This window comes from Thamnophis elegans, chromosome 5 (genome assembly GCF_009769535.1).
Source record: "Thamnophis elegans isolate rThaEle1 chromosome 5, rThaEle1.pri, whole genome shotgun sequence".
Classification (NCBI taxonomy): Eukaryota; Metazoa; Chordata; class Lepidosauria; order Squamata; family Colubridae; genus Thamnophis; species Thamnophis elegans.
In genome coordinates, this window is record NC_045545.1 from 81841564 (window position 1) to 81864113 (window position 22550).

The 22550-nt window shown below is 40.6% G+C and overlaps 1 protein-coding gene across 1 annotated transcript; it reads right to left on the reverse strand.

The window, feature by feature from the left end:
- Positions 1-216: 216 nt before the first annotated feature.
- Positions 217-22179, reverse strand: LOC116508670 (1,25-dihydroxyvitamin D(3) 24-hydroxylase, mitochondrial). Its single transcript, XM_032217312.1, has 12 exons — positions 20090-22179; positions 19193-19383; positions 18157-18250; positions 17059-17155; positions 16341-16432; positions 15037-15148; positions 13514-13659; positions 8982-9148; positions 8040-8118; positions 5654-5845; positions 3246-3357; positions 217-2067 (listed from the first exon to the last, which is right to left on the reverse strand). The coding sequence occupies exons 1-12, from the start codon at positions 20354-20356 to the stop codon at positions 2021-2023; spliced, it is 1596 nt and encodes a 531-aa protein (XP_032073203.1). The 5' UTR covers positions 20357-22179; the 3' UTR covers positions 217-2020.
- Positions 22180-22550: the final 371 nt, after the last annotated feature.

A 22550-nucleotide genomic window follows, 5' to 3' on the forward strand; every position in this document is an offset into this window, starting at 1 on the left:
AGATTTGGATTTGTGAAAGGTGTCTGTGCTCAGTGTAGATTTAGGGGAAACCATTTTTAAAGAAAATACTGTACAAACATTGCATTCATTGCAAAAACCATTTTGAATAGAAGAAAGCATCACAGCCACAAGCAATTTCCATTACAAAGCTTTATAAAGTCTGCTAATCTTGAAGAAGCTAGACACGTTCAATGCAAATATAAAAAAAAACCTGTCCACAAATTCTTTTTATTACAAAATTCTCAGAACAGAGGGCTTAAATATCAACAATGAAATGGATGTTGAAATTTATTTTTAAAAAACAAAGAAAAAATAAGCTCTGAACAATCTTCAAAATAGAGAGGTCTTAAAAAACACATTTACTTTTTTAAAAAAACAAATACAATTATAAACACGTAAAAACAAAATAAGAAGGAAACTGTATCAAAAGGAGTACAATAAAATACCTGGGAACTATTATCCTTGTATTCTATGGAATGTTGTAAGGCAGATGTTCCATTCTGCTTAAATTGTGACATATCAGTGTGACTTTGGAAACTTAAGTGGAACCTTGCTGGACCAGACTGATTGTCTAACAGACTAGCATCCTCTTTCCAACCGTGGTAGCTCAGACATGGAAGTCGTGTTCAAAAATGAATCACATCTAATTACTCTCAGTTCTGAGATCAAGAACCTGCATGGAACTCTTACAACATTGTCCCAAAGAATTTGTTTACTCTTGTTTTAAAGGCAGTTAAAAGATCACGATCATCATATCTGACGAACCTAAAGTATACTGTTGTTTTGTGGCAAAAGAAAAGATAGCACCCCATCTCCCTCTCCTACCATCCACACATGAAAGCTGATAAACAGCTTAAAAGGTGGTGGACAGATTATATGAGTGTCTATATTGGAGAGAATGGAATACCTAGACTTGCCATTGCTCCCCATAATATCTGCCATTTTAAGTTGCATCAGTATACGTAATGATGGCCTCAGTTCTTCAGTTAGCAAAAGGAAAAGTTGTTGGACTGCTAGAAATAATTTAGGAGCTGGCTTTGATTTGGATGGGAATAAATTGTACTGGTCTGCTTGTATGATCTTATTCACCTCATAGATGGAGTCATCGAGTGTACAGCTCACTGCCTCCGAGCATAAGTTATTTGTTCTGGTCTCCAAAGTACACATCACCTTGAAGGGCTCATAACAATTTGGGTGGTCTGCATTCTGTAATGTGACTCATTGTTCTGTCTGCCTGAAAGTCTCTGGGTGAGTGTGTGTGTGTGTGTGTTTGTATGCATGATATTTCTCCATATATAGTTGCTGAGTTTGCTCAAAGCGTCAGTAGTTGTAACAATGCAACATCAGAGACAACCAGACTTACTTTGTTTTTTTTTTTTCAAATACAGCCCTTCAGCATTTCTACAAACCCTGCATTCATTCCAGATTTCTTGCCACCGTAGACTTAACACAGCTCTCCTCCTCTATTAGTACTTCTATTATTACCATTCTTTCCCTTACGGGCATCTAACACAGTCCACCCCCTAGGATACTTTCTGTCCCTTTGCAATCACGTTCACCCTCTTGCAGACAAAGGTCTTCATTTAAAGTTCCATCAGGACTTGGAGACAGGCAAAACAAAATTTCTCCTCCAGAGTTTCCATCCTGACGTCAAGAGTGAACTCACAGACTCAAGTCACTCCATCACTTCATGATTATTGCTTTCCTACAAACATTAACAGCATGGGTTGAGAACTGTACATTTCACAGCAGCAGGTGCAAAAGAATGGACCTTTCTTTCATCCCAAGATTAGGAGTAAAGAAACTACCAAGTTTGTAATTCTGTCATTCTTCCACTGTATACCTTTGGAACCTTTGGTATACCTTTTACACTAATGTGAAGTGACTGCTTAGGTGTGCTCAACATAGCTTGACTGATTTGCTTTCAAGCTAGCTTTGGATTCCTGCTGTTCTGTCCTTGCTGTTAACACCCATTGCTCAAAATATAAGTAGACTCTAGCAGGATCTGGGAATCCAAAATTCAAGAATTCTGTCTAACAAAAATGTCAGCTGTTCCTCCGGTAGAATCTATGGGAAAACAAAGAGACAACTTAATCAGTTCTTCAGTTCAGGAAGAAAAGGGGAAACAGTTAAACTAGTATTTTTGATTACCAATATATTTACGAAAGGCCTTAGTAGCCAAATTTTAAAAAGGAACTGATCAAAACAGAACTTTAAAATGTCCTGATTTATTTCATTCCTAGCACATGTGTGCTTGTACCAGGAACCTTCAGTCCATATATCACACTTACCGTATTTTTCAGAGTATAAAATAGCAATAGCAATAGCAATAGCAGTTAGACTTATATATTGCTTCTAAGCGGTTTACAGAGTCAGCATATCGCCCCCACAGTCTGGGTCCTCATTTTACCCACCTCAGAAGTATGAAAAGCTGAGTTAACCTTGAGCCAGTGAGATTAGAACTGCTGAACTGCAGATAACAGTCAGCTGTAGTGGCCTGCAGTACTGCACCCTAACCACTGTGCCACCTCGGCTCAGTGCAAGGAGTATAAGATGCACCAAGATTTTGAAGAGGCAAATTAAAAAAAAATTTTTTTGCATTCTGCAGACCTCCCAAAAACGGCCCATTTTTCGCAAAAACAGGGCCATTTTTTTTGTCAAAATTGGGAGACAATTTTTTTGGGAGAGGGGCAAAAATGAGCAAACAACGGTCCATTTTTCGCTCATTTATTCCTTCCCTAGCCCCCAGGAGAACTCTGAAAGCCTCCGAAAGACTCTGCATGGCCTTTTTGGTGAAGGAGGAGGGGTTTTGGGAGGCCAAAAATGCTGTATTCCGTGTATAAGATGCACCCAGATTTTCAGCCTCTTTTGGGGAGGAAAAAGGTGCGTCTTATACTCCAAAAATGCAGTATGTCACAATGAACTCAGTTCACAAAGTGCTTTCTTGGTATTCCGTACTTGACAAAATAGGTGTCTATCATGACCCAAATCTTTATCTGTGTTTCCATACACTTTCAAAATGTAGGATGTTAACAAATTGCATTGCTTTCCTTCTTTCTTTTCTTTCACTCTCCCTCTGCAATCATGATAGCTAGAAATTTTCCTTTTCAAAAACATGCAAGTAGAATTACTCTTAACAGCTGCCAGTCATTCTCATTCCATTTCTGAAGAGTCTCTGATTTTGACTTTAAGGTTAAAGATCATCTTAAACATAATTAACTCCATTATGGGACACTAATTTTTACCTTGGCGTCGTTTGAATGCAATAGGAAGTTCTCGGTTGGGGATGAGGATTCCTAAGTGAAGAGCTTCTACCGGCTTGTCGTCAGTAGCTACAATCTGATACTTCCGTATAAGCTGTAATAACAAGGAGGGAAATGAAGTTCATCAGAGCCTCCCCAACCTGTAATCAAGATTTATTCTGAGCTGGGGAACCTGTCAGTGTCTGTGTCAAAATTTAACCCCACAGGCAGCAATAGCAGGAAAATCTGATACAGCAAAGTCCATAAGGCTTTGAAAAGTTCATTCCTTTCAGTAAGAGAAATAAGCAATATAATTTTTTTTAGGTAGGAATGATTGTAGCAATGCTTTCATTTGGTCGCTTTTCCTTTGGAGGGACAACACAGAACCCCAGAACCCTAAAATTGGAAGGGATCTTCTGGTTCAATCTTCTGTTGAGTGCAGGATCACTATAGCATCTCTGATAGATGACCATCCAGCCTCTTTTTGAAGATCTTTTGTGAAGAGAGTTCTCCTCCTAGATTTAATGAAAATTGGAAGTTCATCTCATCAAAAAGACAATTCATCCTCCAGTACAAAGGAAAAAATTGCTCCCATGTATCCTTTCAGATCTTCCAGTAGGGCTTGGCCAGCAAAACTTTGAACAGATTGCTTCTCAGGAAATCCTGGCCCTCGTAATTAATATAAGAACATCTGTAAAATGTTCTGTAACTTCAAAAAAGATCAGTGTTGATGTATTAAATATTGTAATAAACTTTGACTAATATTTAAATAGGGACATCGTGTTTCAGTGGCTAAGACCCTGAGCTTGTTGATCAGAAAGGTTGGCAATTCAGCGTTTTGAATCCTAGCACCGCGTAATGGAGTGACCTCTTGTTACTTGTCCCAGCTTCTGCCAACCTAGCAGTTCGAAAGCATGTTAAAATGCAGATAGAAAAATAGGGACCACATTGGTGGGAGGGTAACAGTGTTCTGTGCACCTTTGGCATTTAGTCATGCCAGCCACATGACCATGGAGACGTCTTTGGACAGCGCTGGCTCTTCGGCTTTGAAACTGAGATGAGCACCACCCCTAGAGTCAGGAACGACTAGCACATGTGTGCGAGGGGAACCTTTACCTTTATCTTTACCTAATATTTAAATAACTTAGCTTAATGAAACAAAAAGCTTGCATTCTCTGCTCTTCCTCCCTCCAGAGTGATGACAAGGAGGGAAACTGAGAGCTTCTTCACCCATTGGAAATTAATCACAGCTCGGTTTTCTACCTTTAAATCTTGAGCTGTGGAAACTAGCCAATTTTGCAATCTGTGCTTGGAAAGTGGCTAGTTTCTTCTAATTCTCATTAAGATTCATCACACTTGTTGGATTCAATTGATGTAGCAAATGTGAGGAATGCAAAACCAAAGCAGAAGCATACGTACATAATTTCCTTCTGGCTGTGCCTGAAGAAGAACATTAAGCTGAAGCATTGCTACGGTACATGCAAAGCTGCTATATTCCCTGCTTTTGGAAAAAAAAACCTTTAGACTCTCACATCTCTGTCTCTCAAGCGAAATACCATCGGGGATTAGCAAAATTGCAGTGGAGAAGATATGCAGGTTTCGATAATTTATATGGACGTCAGCTATTCCAGGTGAACCAAATAGGAAACACAACCAGAAGACGAGGTGGCTCAGTGGCTAAGATGCTGAGCTTGTTTATCAGAAAGGTTGGCAGGTCAGCGGTTCGAATCCCTAGTACAGTTCTCCTGTGTGAGCAGGGGCGTGGACTAGATGAACTCCAAGGTCCCTTCCGACTCTGTTACTTTTTACTGCTTAATTCCACATTACTGTAAGGCTACTTTAATAGATTCTTGCAACTCTGAAAGTACAAACTTCCCACATCACTTTTAACTGATCAATCGAGGCAGGTCTTTCTTAGTTTCCCCCCCCCTCTGACCATTAAGTGACTGTGGGTTCTTCCCAGTGGTGGGTTGCTTATCCCGTTCCAACTGGTTCGTTTGGAACGGGGCCGGCGGCGTCCTCGTGCACACGCGCAGTTCACGCATGTGTCTTAGCGCCTGCGCGATGCTCCAGCTGCTCACGGAGAATTGCACAGGCGCTGTATGAAGCCTTCAAAGACCAGTAAGAAGCGCGGGTGGGTGGGCCCTTCACTGTTCCCGGAAGTTACTTACTTCCGGGTTCGCCGACCAACCGGTTCACGGGGACCTCCGCGAACCGGTTGAAACCCACCCCTGATTCTTCCCTCTCTTGTCTGACCATCCCCTCTGTAGCATCTCTTTGCCTCTTTGTTCTCCAAGATCATCCCTACATTCCATTACAAGGAAATACATTTCTGCTGCCATAGAATGGTTTCTCTTTTGTACAGATGAATGGGAGAGAGAGAGATGTATCTAAAATAACAGAATGCTTACCCAACAGAGAGCTAGCTGGAGTTGCAGCTCTGCCAGTCGACGCCCCACACACATTCTTTTTCCAATTCCAAACGGCGCATGAGAAAATGGATGGATGTTTTTTTGCAACCAACGCTCTGGCTGAAATTCACTCCAGTTACTGAAATATTCTTCATTGCATCCCAAAGCGTAAGTGTTGATCATCAACACAGTCTGTAAATGCAAACACAAATACACAAAGTGTATTTAGAAAGGAGGGAGAAAAATGAGCGCAACATGGACATATTTTAGTTGGGGGGGGGGGAAATGACTCAAGGAAGTTGCCTATGTCAAAACATTGATGGTGAACCTAAAATAGACACGTAGCAAAATCCAAAGGAAAGATCATAGTTAACAGAAGAGATAAAATTATGACAAACCTTGCAATGAAAATATATTTCCAGTGAATTAAAAAAAAAAGGCAGGATTTTAGTTCTTTGGAGAAATGGCATTCTTAGGAAGGGGAAAAATACAGGGTTGTTTCCCCCTTTTAAAGACAAGTTAAATGAGATTTAACTTGAGTAGGAGCCAGACTTCAAGCATGTTAAGTAATGCTACAGAAAGCAGAGCTTTCCACACCTCTAAGAGGTCAGGATCAGACCTTATAATTTAAAATAAAAATTTTAAGGAGGCCAACGTTGTGAAAATACATTTTATTATTTTACCGGGCGGATCTCTGAATTATCAACAAATGATTTTCTTCTCCCCCAATAACTTTACTACATTGGGATTCAGGGAGGAGCTGGATGGGTTAAATATCTGCTTATATATACTGTGCATGTTCACATGGGATAATTAATCTGCTTACTGAATTAATTTATTTTCTGAATTCATTCAATGCCTTGAATCTAATCAAACAAATTTAGCTTACATAAGGCAAAAATCATTACCTTCATCAAATTAACTCTAACCAGGTAGAATGTTATTAATAAGCTTTTGAATAAGCTAGTTAAAGATATTATGTTAACAAAGACACTATAAAGCAACATGGATATCAAGGCAGCTGTCATTATCCAATTTTCCCCAAGAAAACCCCCAAAATGATACATGAATGCTGACTGAGCAGAATTTAAAATAAATAAAATATACTGAAGGATATCTCACAGTTTGCTCAGTGGCATCTTAGTAAAGTCTTTGAGTCTGAGGCCACAAGTGTGTGATGGAGCCCATTTTTGTGTTGTGTTGAGTATTGTTTTTATAATTTTCTCTTTGTTGTTCCATTTCATCTTTTCTATTCTAAAAAAATGTACTTTTTATTATTTTTCATGTTGTTAGGCACCCAGAGTCATGTGCATGAGATAGGGTGGCCTAATAAATCTAATAAATAAATCCATATCAGAGAAAATTGTTGTTATCAAGAAAAGCTGAATATCGTATATATATTGTGATAGCAAGAAGCCACAGACAATATTTTGTGCGTGTGAGTAAAGGCTGAAATGGATAAAACTGGATGTCATACATATGGATAGAATAAGGATCGGGGTTTTTTTCTGCATTTTGGGGAGTGAGGGAGATAAAGAAGGGATTTTTCTTCTTTCGCTTAATCTACGTCAGGGGTCGGCAACCCGCGGTTCTAGAGCAGCATGTGGCTCTTTCATCCCTCTGTTGTGGCCCCCTCTTGCTGGTTGGCACCACAATTTTGAGAGGAGCTTCCAGTTGAGGCGGCGGGGGGGGGGGGGGAAGCATGGCATGCCAGGAAGAGACTCTATGGCAAGTGGCAGGTTTTCCAGTCGGGTCCACAATTGATAGGGCTTTCGGTTAGGACAGGGAGAGGGAAAAGGACACTGTGCTAAGAGGAGACTCCATGGTGGGGGAACCGGACTTCTGGTCGGCTCCAGAATTGAATGGGGGACTTCTGGTTAGGACCTTTGCGGCTCCCGGTGTTTTCTTTTCTGTGGGAAATGGGTCCAAATGGCTCTTTGAGTGTTTAAGCTTGCCAACCCCTGATCTATGTTAAACTCGGTGTAGATTTTACATTACGGTTTGAGTGTATTCCTAGCTCAGAATGGAAAAAAATCATGTGAGAAAATGCTACCAGGAGATGTAAAAATGTTTTGGGGTATTTAAGGCCTACAACGTTTGAGCTACTACCTATATATCCATGGTAAGAGGTGTCTGAGATTTAAAAGCAATTGCAAAACTATGCTTGACATTTATCAAGACATAAAGAAAATCAAGCGTTTTATTTATGAGATCTGGCCCTGCAGTGCAGGACCTCTCCCAACTGTTGACGTGCCAGTAAGTGTGATAAGCTATAAGGCCAATCACATTTTATAAAAGTGTTGCTGTTGGTTGGAAAACAGGTTATGCATTCAACCTTTAATCAAAATAAGTGGAGCATTTACAGTACGTGGTGGAAGTCACTTACCCCTTTTGGAAGAGCATAATCCCCAAGGACTGTTTCTTTGTCAAGGGTTCGAGTGGTAAACGGCACAGAAGGTGTTAACCTACAGTAAAATGAGATATGTGCACTTTATTTAGGGGGTCAAACATATCTATCAAGGGGGGCACACATTAATGGCTGGGCTATAGCACTAACAATAGCACTTAGACTTATATACCGCTTTTATAGTGCTTTAAAGGCCTCTCTAAGTGCTTTACAGAGTCAGCATATTGCCACCATCAATCTGGGCCCTCAATTTAGCAACCTCAGAAGGAAGGATGGAAGGCAGAGTCAACCTTGAGCCAATGAGATTCGAACTGTCAAACTGCTGGCAGCCAGCAGTCAGCAGAAGTAGCCTGCAGTACTGCATTCCAACCACTGTGCCACCCCTATACAAAACATCCAGACGTAACCAAAGAGACTTTCTAAACCTGTTGCTCAAAGCACCATGAATATGTTAACATCCTTATCTTAGAAAGGTTTGGAGTAACCATTTCAAAATTCTTGTTGTGTTTCACTCTTCACAGCAGAAAAGACCCTTCCAAAAAAATTGCTACATATTTTTGAGATTGGGAATGAACTTGAAAGCAGTTGTGCCAACCCTAGGAAGGGTCCCTTCCTTCTCAGCCTCTTATCTTGCCCATTAGCCATCTGTGGGCTATGCTATCTCTTATCTCACCATTCCCTAGGTAGCATCTCTTTCCCCTGTCTCCCAAGGTCTTCTCCACATACCATTCCAACATGCTCTTTGTCCTCAAACATGAAGAAAGAGTTGGACCAGGCAGAATTGCAGTCTGTTCTGTTTATGTATCCATCTTAAAATGGTCTTCCTCTGCACTATTGGTATTTACTTGCATTTTGTGCTTTACATTTGCCAATTCAAAGGGGAAATAATAATTTTATTCTTAGGTTTGTGAATCAGTTTACCTCATTGACTCCTTCAGGCATGCCTTCAAATAGGGCATTTTTTTCAGGTGTTCGCAATTTGGGTCTTCTCCAGGTGAAACCACGTTCTGTATCTCCTCAAACAGCTTTGCTTGGACATCTGGCTTGCAGGAGATGTTGTGCAGAGCCCAAAGTAAACTGTTGGCAGTCTAAAAGAAATCAACACTCTGAATGATTATACTAACAGAGGAAACCTAAACACATTATACCTAAAAAATATTTTTGTTCTATAGGCAACTTTGGTGTGTAAAAAGCCTGAACTTGCTTTTATCCTAGGAATGGCTCTGTAGAAAAATGTGAAGACACTTAAAAAAATTAATATGTAAAGGTAACGGTCCCCCTTGGACATATGTGCTAGTTGTTCCTGACTCTAGAGGGCGATGCTCATCTTTGTTTCAAAGCCAAAGAGCCAGTGCTGTCCAAAGACGTCTCCGTGGTCATGTGGCGGGCATGACTAAATGACAAAGGTACACAGAACGCTGTTACCTTCCCACCTAAAGTGGTTCCTATTTGTCCACTTGCATTTTTACATGCTTTCAAACTGCTAGGTTGGCAGAAGCTGGGACAAGTAATGGGAGCTCGCTCCGTTACGCAGCGCTAGGGGTTCACCAAACTGCTGACAAGCTCAGCGTCTTAGTCACTGAGCCACCGTGTCCCACAATTTTTTTTTTAAAAAAGGCTTCACAATTTGGAGAAATGTCTATGACCCTACAATTTTGAGATTTAACAGTTGATGGAAACTAGAGATGGATAATCTGAAGTCCTGAATCCAAATGAGCTTCTAAAAGCCTCAATTATCAAATTATAGATTTGTAATGCAACAGAAGGAAATATTATTAAATGTATAATTGGATGGTATCTACATTAACTATTTAATTTTAATTAAGAAAGAAAATAAAGTTGTGTGTGTGTGTGTGTCCCCAGGTCCCACATATTATTGCTTCAGAGGTGGTTCTTGGCAAACCACTCACAGCAATTTTATATCCTCAAAGCTTTGTGTATACCTAATGTAAGAATATCATTAATGAAATGCAGAAAATGTTGATATTGTAAGATTGTGCCCTACTCCTCCTGTCTCAAGTGTGGATAAATAAAATCTGGTCTCCGTAATGCAAGTTCAGAGCATCTGTAGCAAGAAGTTGGCTTGCATGCAAGAAGACAAAAAGTGAAACATAGATAGAAATATATATACATCTACAATAAACTGGATAAGCTGCTTCCCTGTGAGATCGCTAAGGTAGGCCTATATATTACAATGATTCCAATAATGCCACAGGTAGTCCTCAACTTACAACTTGTTGCTTAAAAAGTTTGAAGTTACAACAGGCCCGCAAAAGTGACAAGACTTGATTTAGAAGTTACAAATGGTTGCACATGAAGGTGCACACTCACACATGGTCACCCGATTGTGCTGGGCAACTGACTCATTTTTATGGTTGTTTGCAGATCTCATACTTATATGATTGTGATGGTTTTTTGCCACTTTCCAGCATTTATTTGTAGTTTCCAGCAAAAAAACATCCACTGGATAAAATATATACGGCTAACAACCACAGCATTTCATTAATGACTGCTGCAAAAGTTGTCCAAAAATGAATCCTTAACTTACAACTGTAACAGCTTACAACCATAATTCCAGGCTTAGTTCAAGGACTACCTGCACTTGTATGTTGTAAGGTGTATTACAAAGTTTTGAACTTCTGTCCAAAATCTTTACTGCCCCTTTTTGAAGGACAACAAGGTCACAGTAGGGCCATTTGAAATGTCTTTTTTCTGCTTTCAACTTTTATAGGAGCAACCATCTCTTCTTTCCCATTTCTTAATGCCAGAATTAAATTCTTCTACACTCTTTTCTAAATTTTCTACCTGTTGTGCAGGTAGAATATTCAAAAGATTTCTCTCGAATTCAAGGGAAACCCTCCTCACCCTGCCCCTAATAGGAAACAAGAAAGTGAAAGAAGCTCTGATTCAGTTCTTCAGACTTGGTTGGATGGCTTGGTCTCATCAACCCTATAAGAATGTGCCAACCTTTAGGAGGGACAAAGATTCCCTCCCACAGCTCTTTAATGTCATGCTAAAAACACTCTCCCAAAAAATAACAATAAATGGAGGGTCAGAATGAAAACCAGATTTGATTTAATCAAAATGAAATTAAATTAATTTGGGTTAACATCATTGACTGGAGGATGATTGGTTGCCCTCTCCCCTCTTTGGAAGAGATTTATAGCTCCCACTGCCTTAAGAAAGTTCAAAACATTCTTAAAGATCTATCACCCCCCCCCTTTTTTTAAAATTATTACCATCTGGCAGACGGTACAGGATAAGAAAATCAAGGACAAATATGTTGAAAAAACAGCTTCTATCTCAGGGCAGTAACTATATTGAATTCTATAGTATAGTGCAATATAATTGCGATATTGGGTTTTCAATTTTGATTATATAGAATGTGAAGGATGTATGTTTGTGTTTTTATTTTTATAGTTAGAATGTACACTGAAGATGACATTTAATTTCATTGTACAAGGTGTAATGGCAATAAGCTAAACTAAACTAAACTAAACTAAACTAAACGCTCTCTTATTTTCCCCTTTCTGCCACTTTGAAAATTAGAACTTGGCAACCATATTTCCAATGATTGCTTGAGGCACCAATCCACATTCTTCATGCTACTTCTCAATTATACTGGCAGAATATCTACATAAGTCTACATTCATGTAATTGTGTAATTTCTAATTAATTATCCTTGCAACTGACTATGTCTGCTAGGATTGTACTACGTTTTACATCCTATCCAAGGGTTCAACAAATCCAGAGCTTTCCCATCCCAGAAGATTCTACTGCAAATGGATGTTTGTTTGCAATACAGCCCAGCAAATATTTCAGGCCCTACCCAAGAATGACATAGAAATTGAACTGAGTTAGCCAAAATTCAGCTCTTTATTTGCTCATTAATATATATAGGCAGAATCTTGCCAGATTAAATGCATACCCTAATGGATATACCCTGGCAGATTCTAGGGAGTGGCTCTCTATAATTTCTTCCTCTGTCTCCTATCCAGCTCTGTGTTGTGACTAGTCTCACTCCTTTCCTTGAAATGTGATTTCTCCTTCCTGGGAAATTGCTGCTTCACCATTAGTCCATTCCACCACCTCTCCCTTCAAAGGTGCACATTCCATCACACCTGGGAACGAAAAGGATAAACTCCAGGGCTGTACAGAATTTTGGATTCTGTCTAGAGCAGTGTTTCTCAACCTTGGCGACTTTAAGTCCTGTGGACTTCAACTCCCAGAATTCCCCAGCCAGCTATGTTGGCTGGGGGATTCTGGGAGTTGAAGTCCATAGGACTTAAAGTCACCAAGGTTGAGAAACACTGCTCTAGAGACAGAAAAAAAGAGCATGTGGCGCCAAAATGCAGTATCTCAAAGCTGCAACCTCTTTTCTTTGACGTGCGTGGCTACCCTCCACCACTACTGCACAAACCTGGGAAAGGATGCAGCTGTTTTCAAAGTGTTTTAAACGAGGTGCTGTGTTTTCAGAGATGGAAACACAATATCATTATGCAAGTATTATTCAGAGACTGAATCTGAAATGCAGCACATTTGTAATACATACTGCAATGACACAATGGCGTCTGGGTAGATTGCTGCAGAAGCTATCCCACAATTATTTAGCACTAATAAATAACTGCCAAGCAAGCATTTACGTCCTTGTCTTTTTCTCACCCATGTCTGTCTAGAAAAAAAAAACCATCTCCTTAACTCCAGATGACTTCATGAACTGATCTAAAGAGTTGTTTAGTTTATCAAGCTTTGTGTGACTTCGTGTTGAGAAACTGCCAGACAGACAAGAAGGTGACTTCAAGAGAGGAATTAGCCTTGAGTTGTTGCTCAATCACAAAAGATCCAGGGTTGACATCCCCCCACCTCACCCAAATACCATGGGATCTTATCTGTTTGTGCCCAAGAGAAGGCACGTATTCTGGAGAGATTCCTGTAATATAGGCAGAATACAATGAAGTAGTTAGCTTGAGCCCTACATATGCGGATACGGTTGCTTGCACCAATCAGCTTTGTTAGGCAACTACCAATGGTAATGAGTATCAATTGCAGATTGTCATTGCCATGGAATTGTACCAAATAATGGTCAGTTAAGTTTAAGATAATTCATTAGGCTCCTTCAACCTCCACAATAATTCCCATCACAATCAAAATTTGTGTGTGATATGAATTATAGGAGATATTTCTGGAATGCATCATTGTGGTGAATGGCCTAAAATCAAGATCATAGAAAAACAGCAAAAATACAGCAGCATTGCATCTTTTAGCGAAATGGAATGTACAAACCAATGCGGTCATTGTGTTAAAATACCTTATTCGATGCTATAAAAGTGCTACCTAAAAGAATAAGCTCTGATTGAAGGAAGAAAGAAAAAAGCCTTTGCAGTGTGTGGCAGGTTATCAGAAATATGAAATCACTGTTCATTTACCAATGAAAAGAAGCTAACAGCATTTACCGTTTCAACCCCAGCAATCTGAAGCTCTGAAATAGCAGCGTAGAGTTCTTTCTTTGAAAGCTGACTCCCAAAGTAGATATCACAGAGGAAATCTTCAGAGGGATTTGCGGAGTATTTTTTCAGCCTACTGTCAATGGAGCATTTCACTGCAGGAGGAAAGAGAAAGTGTCAGAGTATGTTCATAGACTGGAATAGCCATGGCAACAGGTCAGCCAATGGAGACTGTTTGGATAGACATGGTAACATGTCAGCCAATAGGGACTGTTTGGATAGACATGATACCAAGTCAGCCAATGGGTACTGTTGGGGAACCAAAACACAGTATTTGTTTGTATGGTGCCATAAGAGACATTTGGAGTCTGGGTGTGGCTTAGACTTGCTGAACTATATATAAGAGTTGGTTTGGCCTCTGTAACTTCCCTCAGCCTCTGTACAATATTAGCCTCTATATCTCTTACTCTGAAATGACTTGCTTCTATGAATATTGCTTCTGTGTTCCTGATATTGTATCTATACAATAAGAACTCTGCTATTTGGTACTGCATATAAAGAAGTTTCTTATATATAATTGAATCCTGCTGAAGTTAATTTACTCGTGTGTCCTTGCTGGATGTGCTTCTGCAACAACAGACTCTGACAAAAGTGATAATTAAACAATAATATTAAGGCATGGAAACCTCAAAGGTCTATTTTTTCATACATACAAGACATTTAAAACATTCAAAAACATCAGAAAACGTTACAAGTTAGATTAACCTTTCCCAGTCTATCATCTTCTGAATATATTGGGGCTGTATTTTCCAGGACTACCTGCCAGCCTATCTGAAAACAGGGAATTCTGGGAGAATGAGTTCCAACATGACTGGCGAGGCACAGAGTTTAATAGGTTGGTCTATAAAAAGGCAAGCTCCTTCCTCTTTCATTAAAGGATGAAGACTTTTAGTATGCAAAAATAAGGTTCAGATCCCTATTTTATTATAACGATGCCTGGTTATTTCGTTGGAGTTCATTGAAGGAAACATAGCACACAAGCATAATGTTCAAAAGTTTGCCTTGACTATTCTAGTATTTTTATTCATTCCATGGTGAACTTAAGCCATACAACCAAGTATTCATACCAATTGTCACTAATAGCAGGGAAAAAAAGTTAAATATCCATTTTAGTATATTAGTGAGTCTGTCAAACTTGGCAAAGAGAGATTTAAGATAAAAGTTTTGTTCAGCCACAGGGTTGAGTGATTGCATAAAGATTTGCATCCAACCCAGTCTTTTTCAAGTCTTGGCAACTTTTAAGGTGTGTGGATTTCAACTCCCAGCATTCTGACTGGGGAATTGAAGTCCTTGAATCCTAAGGCTGCCAACTTTTAAAAAACACTGATCCAACCTATTCCACAGAATGCTTCAGGAAAACAAATGAGCTCCAGATAGTCAGGCTGGTTTCTTGATGCAAGATGCAAAATCTGCTGCCCAACCTAAAATGCAAATGCATATTTCACAAAATACTTTCGGTGTCCTTCAGTTACCTGTCTTAAATATATTGTCCCATGCATTTGTATGAGCTTGCCAAACTTTCGTATTTAGACTTCTATGGAGTTCAACTGGTGTCACCATCATCTTCCCAAAAGTGCTCATCATCTGTAGCATATCATGAAAAAAAACCAACGCCATTATTAAAGTACTGGGGAAAGTTCAAAAGAACATATATTTTCCTGTTAGAAAAAGGATTAAAACTTAGATTCAATAAACTGATCTATCCTTGGGCCTTAAACCAGAATATCAAGTAGAAGCTGTTCCATGTGGACCAGATTTCATAGTAATCCTTACACATTTCATTATACTGCATAAAATCTTAACTTGAATCCCAAATTATCCCATTCTCAGAGTTTCTCTCTCTATCCATCCATCCATCCATCCATCCATCCATCCATCTATCTATCTAATTATCATTATATATTAATATATATAATTATCACTTACCCAATAAATGGGGTTTGCACAACCTACCAAGCCTTGCTCCCCAAATTAACAAGATTAAAGTTAACCAAATGTTGATTGTTGCAGTAGGGACTTTCATTTATCTGATTAAGACTTTTGTGTGAACAAAGTCTGAGTCCACCATTTGCAGGGCAACAATCTAAAGTATTTCTGAAGGGCTACCATAGAAATTGAAATTGCAAGGACCCAGGGACAATTTCCACGCATCTTCATCAAAGGTGGTGGAAAAAAATCCCTGACACCTGTGCAGCAACTAATAATCAACCAGTGACCCAGCCTACTATAAGGCATTATCCTACATTGCTGGAATTATTCCTGGCAGCTTATTTTCTTATTGAGCTTCAAGAGCTTTTTCAAGAGAGCTCAATCAATGAAAATGACCAAGAAAACCCAACTGGAGCATCTCTGTGTATGAAGTATACAGAGATGCTCCAATTGTCAACTCATATAGTTGACAAGGTGAGGAAAGTTGACAAGGTGTTGTGCAAATCCCATTCATTGGGTAAGTGATAATTATATATATATTAATTTTAGGGATTGAAGGGTGGTAGGAAGGGTATGTGTAAACAATATGAAATAATGGGAATGAAATGTAATAATTATGAGTAACATTATTATTTGTATTGAAATGTATGATACCCAGGTATCACACTATTCACACATTGGAATGTATAAATAATATAAAATAAAAAACTTGTTTGAAAAAAAAAAAGTAGGTGGGTCCCTGGATTGCAATTCCTACGGAAGCAGATAGGGTGTCAGCCCTGGGCTGATATATGGCTGACTTGCTAATATCTTACAATTGGCTATCATGCATGTGGGACTTTCATACCGTTTTTACAGCCTTGATAAAGTTCAAACTTTCCTCCTCTACGTCTTGCTTCAGAAGTCCAAACCTTTTCCCATATAGCACCAAGCAAATACCTAGTGGGGGAAAAAAAAAGAATTCATAGCAAAACCATTTCCAAGAATCCTGACTACATTTTCCTTAACGTATCTCTGATGCCCAATCCTCTCATTTTGATGCAATTAATATATAATGTCCATTATTGGTAATACTGCTTTTGAAGCCCCAAGGACAATGCATTCAGTAATAATCAAGTAGCTAGAGTTCCTCTCTATAGGTAGGACCTTTATTTATTTATAAGATTTTTATCCCATCTTTATTATTTTATAAGTAACTCAAACTAGCAAACATGCCTAAAACTCCTTCCTCCTCTTATTTTCTCTATAACCCTATGAGGTGGATTGGGCTGGAAGGGGAATGATTGGCCCAAAGCCACCCAACCGGCTTTCCTGCCTAAGGTGGGGCTCGAACTCATGATCTTCTGGTATTTAGACCAGCAATTTAACCACTACACCAAACTAGCTCTTCATCTAATCTTTACCTGGTGTGGTGGGGGAAGGAATTCCAGAATTCTTAGCCAACATAGCCATCCTGGTTAAGACATTCTGAGAACTCCAGGTTGGGGAAAGCTAACCTGCATGTATACATCTTTAGTATAGAGAAAAAGCAGAAATGATCTCAGAATGAATGAAAAAAATCTTACTTTCAAATGACCACTTGTTCAGCGTAGAATATAAATCTTCTATTTCTCCATTCTTGTTACAGAGTGTGTCTATCTGATGCATAAAATCAGCTAGGACCTGTGGAAGAGATTGAAAAGATCTCTTAGTGTTCTGCTTCAGTGAAATGAAAGGTCATTAGGAAGTACCGGTAAATCAAATTTTAAAATATTAATGTCATAAGGCTTTCAAGTCTATGGTGTGCCAATTCTACACTTGGAATATCATGTACCGTTCTGATCAGTGCATCACAAAACAGATGCCGTGGAAAACATACAGAAAAGAGGTGATCAAAATTATCATAGGGTTGGGAAAGCTCTATTCATTTGGTAACTTTAACTAAGCCAGAAGTGAAAAATATATTAGTAACTGATAGATACTATATAATGTCTTAGTCGGTCTCAACTCCAGGGGGCGGTGCTCATCTCAGTTTCAAAGCCGAAGAGCCAACACTGTCTGAAGACATCTCCATGGTCATGTAGTCGGCATGACTAAACGCCAAAGGCGTACGGAACGCTGTTACCTTCCCACCAAAGGTGGTCCCTATTTTTCTACTTGCATTTTTACATGCTTTCGAACTGCTAGGTTGGCAGAAGCTCACTCCATTATGTGGTGCTAGGGATTCAAATTGCTGACCTCTCTGATGGACAAGCTCAGCGTCTTAGCCATTGACCGACCATGCCCCTTGATAGATACTAGTGAAATAGTAAAGTGAAATAGGAATTAAGTAATATGCTTTTAAACCACTTGCCACCGAAGGCTAGATATGAATATTTGCTCTTCACATTAATATTTCCTCTTCCTGCATATAGAAATTTGGCATGCTTAGAAGGAAGTTGTAGCCTTCAATTTTCTCTCATGTGATACATTTCTACATGCCAGGGAAAGCAGTGAGATGCATTCAAAATTATTGTTTCAACTAGGTTTCCAACTGGCATAAGTTAAGAAAGATTTCACATGGTTTGTGGAGAGATAATTTTCTAATTTCTCCCCTTCCTCTTTTACAGCTGTCTTATAATAACAAGAGTGTTCAAAATTACAAATTACACCTGTGTCTGGATCAGACCTTTCTTGTGCAGTACCTCATTGATTTTAATGTCCAACTTCACAATTTCCAAGGGTTTCATTAATTTCTTCTGAAATGCACTTCTTACTCTCTGCCAGTCCTTCCCTTCTCTGTGAAAAACAAACATTCAAGTGATTAAAAGCTTTTTTTTTTACATTTCCTGGTTAAAATGAAAGGTATATGAGGAAATGTTAAAACAATATTAAATATGGGCATTAAATTTCATAAGAGAATGCTAATACAGTTTAAGGAAGATAACAAGCAGACTAATCAAGTTTGATAATATGGAAAATTGATTTGTAGCCCAATATATTATTTATTTTCAATAAAATAAAGTCAAAATTTCCCTTTAGTCAAGCTTGAGCCCTGGGCACACATGGAAATGTACCTTATGCATGTGGCTTTCTGCTGCTTTTTACTGGAATTCTCCTGATTTAATCTCACCTAAAACTCTGAGAGTCCTGTTTAGCTTTTAGGAAGATGCACTAGATATTTCCGTTGTCACTGATCTTTGGAAGAAATAACTGAAAGTGATCAGTGATCTCTTACTTTTACTGAGATATTAAATTACCATTATAAAGCATTCTTCACATTCTGCATTTCCCTTCTGGCTTGACTGTTATCTTATGTACATTAGTTCTAAAACTGCCTTTTTTCCTGCTGCAATTTTTCTATTCTAATGTTGCCAGGAGGGTTAGGTCCAAGTTAACCAGAGGCAATGCTACAAATTGCTTCTCTACACTGGTCCGCTGATAACCTTGCTTGTTTCCAGGATAAAACAGCAGAACATAGTCCCATAAGCCAAAGAACCCTAAAGAAAACCTAAACAAATAGGTTTAATGCATAAAGTATCCACCACCCACAAATGGCACTTTGACTTTTCCCCCAATGATCATTTCATATTTGTAAATTCCAAAGACTCAAACGTGTTTATAAAACAACAATCTGAAATCTTTGCTCTTAGCATCCCTTGCGTTTAAACCTCAAGCCAAACATAAGCACGGGGCATTCTCAGCACAAAGCGATATGTGTCCTTCCAAGTCTTTACTCACAGAATAAGTAGCCCATAGCCCTCTTTACGGTAGTCTCGATAGGCTTTCCAGGGCTTAATCTCCAGGCGCTGAGGATAAGCACCCTCTTTTCTGTAGAGAGACTCTAGCAGACAGGGTGCGCTTATATGAACCGAGTCAAAACTCCCAAGTTTCATGCGGAAGATTTTGCCAAACCGCTGGTGGTACTCAGCCTTGAGAAGAAAGAAAAAGGAAGGAAGGAAGGAAGGAATGAAGAGGGGAGGTTAAATTGGGCAGCTAAGGACTCCGTCACCGAGGCTCACCCATCTCACAAAACTCCTTGCAAGAAGAGGCGAATAAATACACCGTATGGCACACACAACTTTCAGTTCACACACTCGATGTCTAGCATTTTAAAAGACGCGGCTCCTGCAGGCAAAAGATGGATCAGAATAAGTCTGTTCAAACGGTGGCAGTGGGGAGGCTTATATTAAGCATTGGATTAAGAACCTCCTAGTGTCGTTGATGTAAGAACATGTTGTTTCAAAAACTGCTTGCTTCTTCTTCCTTAGAAAGTTTTTAAAAACAAGGTGTAGGAATGGCCACCCGTTTAAGGATGCCCCAATGACTGATTCCTTGCGTTGGTTTGAAGACTGACTGGATTAACTTGATCCAATTTGTAGGGATTGATGCTGTCTGGGAATTTGGCCATCGGTCCCTCGATCACAACGATAGGGGATGCTGAACTAGACGATCTTGGAAATACTTTCCAAACTCTTAAAAGAGATATTTCTCAATCCTGCCATTAAAACCTCAAGGTCAGGGAGGGTTAGCAACTGCTTTTGCCATTCGAAGAACTGCCCGTTCTATCATACGCGACCCTTTGGGCTAGGGATCTATTGGGGAGGGAGGGTGGTGGGAGAAACACAGGTTACTCACCAGCGTCTGGTGTTGTTTCTTGAGGCCCCCTTTCCAGAGGATGTCTAAGAGGCTGCCCATCAGAGGCCATTTGACCGGACCGGGAAGGGCAGAAAGTGAATGGGGAGCGTGCATGGGGCAAGAAGGAGGCACTTGCGTCTTGGGCTCTAAGGCGCACGCGGACGAAGTGGGCACCTGTTGCTGCTGCTGCAAAGCAGCCGCGCTCCCAGGACCTCGCAGCTTTAGGAGAGAGCTGAGCAGCGGGGCTCGCTTCAAAGGGGAACTCATGATTCTGATACTGGATGGAAGGATGCTTCAAACGCAGGCGAACCTTCAGCTGAGGGAAGGCTATATCCTGAAAAGTCAGGCGCGGGAGGAAGGCGGAGAAGAGCTACGAAGAGGGAACCTAGAAGGGACGCGATCTAGAAAGCCCTGGCAGTCGGGATCCCTGGCAACCAGAAAGAAACTTTTTTTTTCTGGAGTCAAGTGGCGTCGGATGTGGGGAATCTGTCTCCCCTCGCGCAACGCCAAGCAAGGTCTGGAGCCCGGCGGGATGAGGATGCTGCTCTCTCTCCGCTCAGGTCCCCATAGCGCGGCGGAACGAGGCATATATAGCGTTGAGGAGGCCGGCTGCGGGACTTGCCAATTGGAAGGCAGGGGAGGAGTGCAAAGCGCTGGGTGGGGTGGGAAGGCGACGCCTCCGGGGAAGCCTCGGCGGGCCGGATCCAGCGATCGCGAAGGCGCCGCTCTCCCCTCCTCCCTGCTGCCGGGGACTCCCCGGGAAGGCGGAAGGTAGCTTGCGGCCATCTGGCCGCGTTCCTCCCAGGGACGAGTCATCCTGGAGAACTCCCGGTTCTTGGCGAGCCCTTCTCCTCCGGGAACCCAGCGAGGGACCTTTCCCGCCTGGGATCGCGGTGGCTGCGCTTCGCAGAGTCAGGTGGAAGCCGGCCGTAGAGGCGGAGAGTTGGGAGAAGAACCGGGGACGGAGGAGGGCGCAGCGCATTCTCTTACTCTTTAACCTTGCGTAACGCGCTCCTTCGTTCCGGGAAACCCTCAGGCGAACGCGGCAACTTACTCAATCGGCGAGAGGATTGTCCACGCTGAGCGGGACGGACAAACGATCCATTGTGATCCACTGCCCCCCCCCGCCAATCCCCTGCCCTTGTCCAGAATTAGAACAAGAATAGAGCCGGAAGGGACCCGGGAGGTCTTCTAGTCCAGCCCATCCTGCTCAAGCAGGAGAACCTGTCCTCTGTCCAGTTAAGTCTTCCATTCTTCCGTGTTGAGGTTAGAGAAAATAAAAACACGCTTTAATCTGATTTGAGGGATAGGCAACAGCAGACTGTTTTTTCTATAATTCCATCATTCCCAGCCAAGCTGTTTTTGAATGCTGCCTCTGGCTGGGATGTATGATTTTTTTTAAAGGTCGAGGAAAATTGAGTTAGAATATTGCTCTGTAAACTTCTTGAGTTTAATTGAAAAAGCAGCGTGTGTTCTTAAGGAATGTATGGGGGATCTTTAGCATAATTTAGCATAATAAGGGATATATAGTATCCTGGGCTAGCTAAATTCTTTGATAGGCTGTTGCTATTGCAGCCACCTGGGGAGAGATATTGTCCTATTAATGTTGATGGGAAATATTTGGAGGACGGTGATTGGTTGAGAAACAGCCAATGGCTTGTCTTTCCCACTCTAAATTGCAAGCTTTTCCCTCCCTTCTCACTCCACCCCTGAAATTTACCAATGACTGGGCAAACTGGTCGGGTCACATAAATACACTTCCTTTATAAGGACCATGGCGATGAGGAAGATAAAGTTTACACATCATGGTTCAATGTCAGATTAAGCAGGAACCTTTCCAGAATGCAACCCAAGATTGTTTAAACATAGGCTGGGAGGGAAAAGGGCAAGCTGGTATGAAAGAAGGAAAGCGTCAGGAATGCCATAGTGCTCTGACCCCAATATAAACTGCAAGAGGGGAGACAATCTCAGAACTTGTCTGAAGAATAGGGGCCATTTTGACTTTGATGTTAGTTTTGGGTAAATACAGGTAGTCCTCGACTTACAACAGTTCATTTAGTGACTGTTCAAAGTTTAAATGGCAAGTGAAACAAGTGACCATTTTTCACACTGAAGACCCAAATTCAGATGCTTGGCAACTGGTTCACATTTATGATGGCTGCCTAATGTCCTAGTGATTGGCTTTTAAGACCTTCCATTAAGCGAAATCAGTGGGAAATCCAGTTTCACTTAACAGCCACGTTACTAATTTAACAAACGCCATGGTTCACTTAACAACTGTGGCCAGAAAATGGGGCAAACTCACTTGAGAAAGGTTTCACTTAGCAACATAATTTTTTTTGGGGGGGGGGCTCAATTATGTCCGTAACTTGAGGACTACCTGTACAATCCATTTTAGACTTTTTGCGCATGCCTCTTTAAAAAATGTGAAGGAGGTGCAGTGATAAAAGTTCAGATAAAA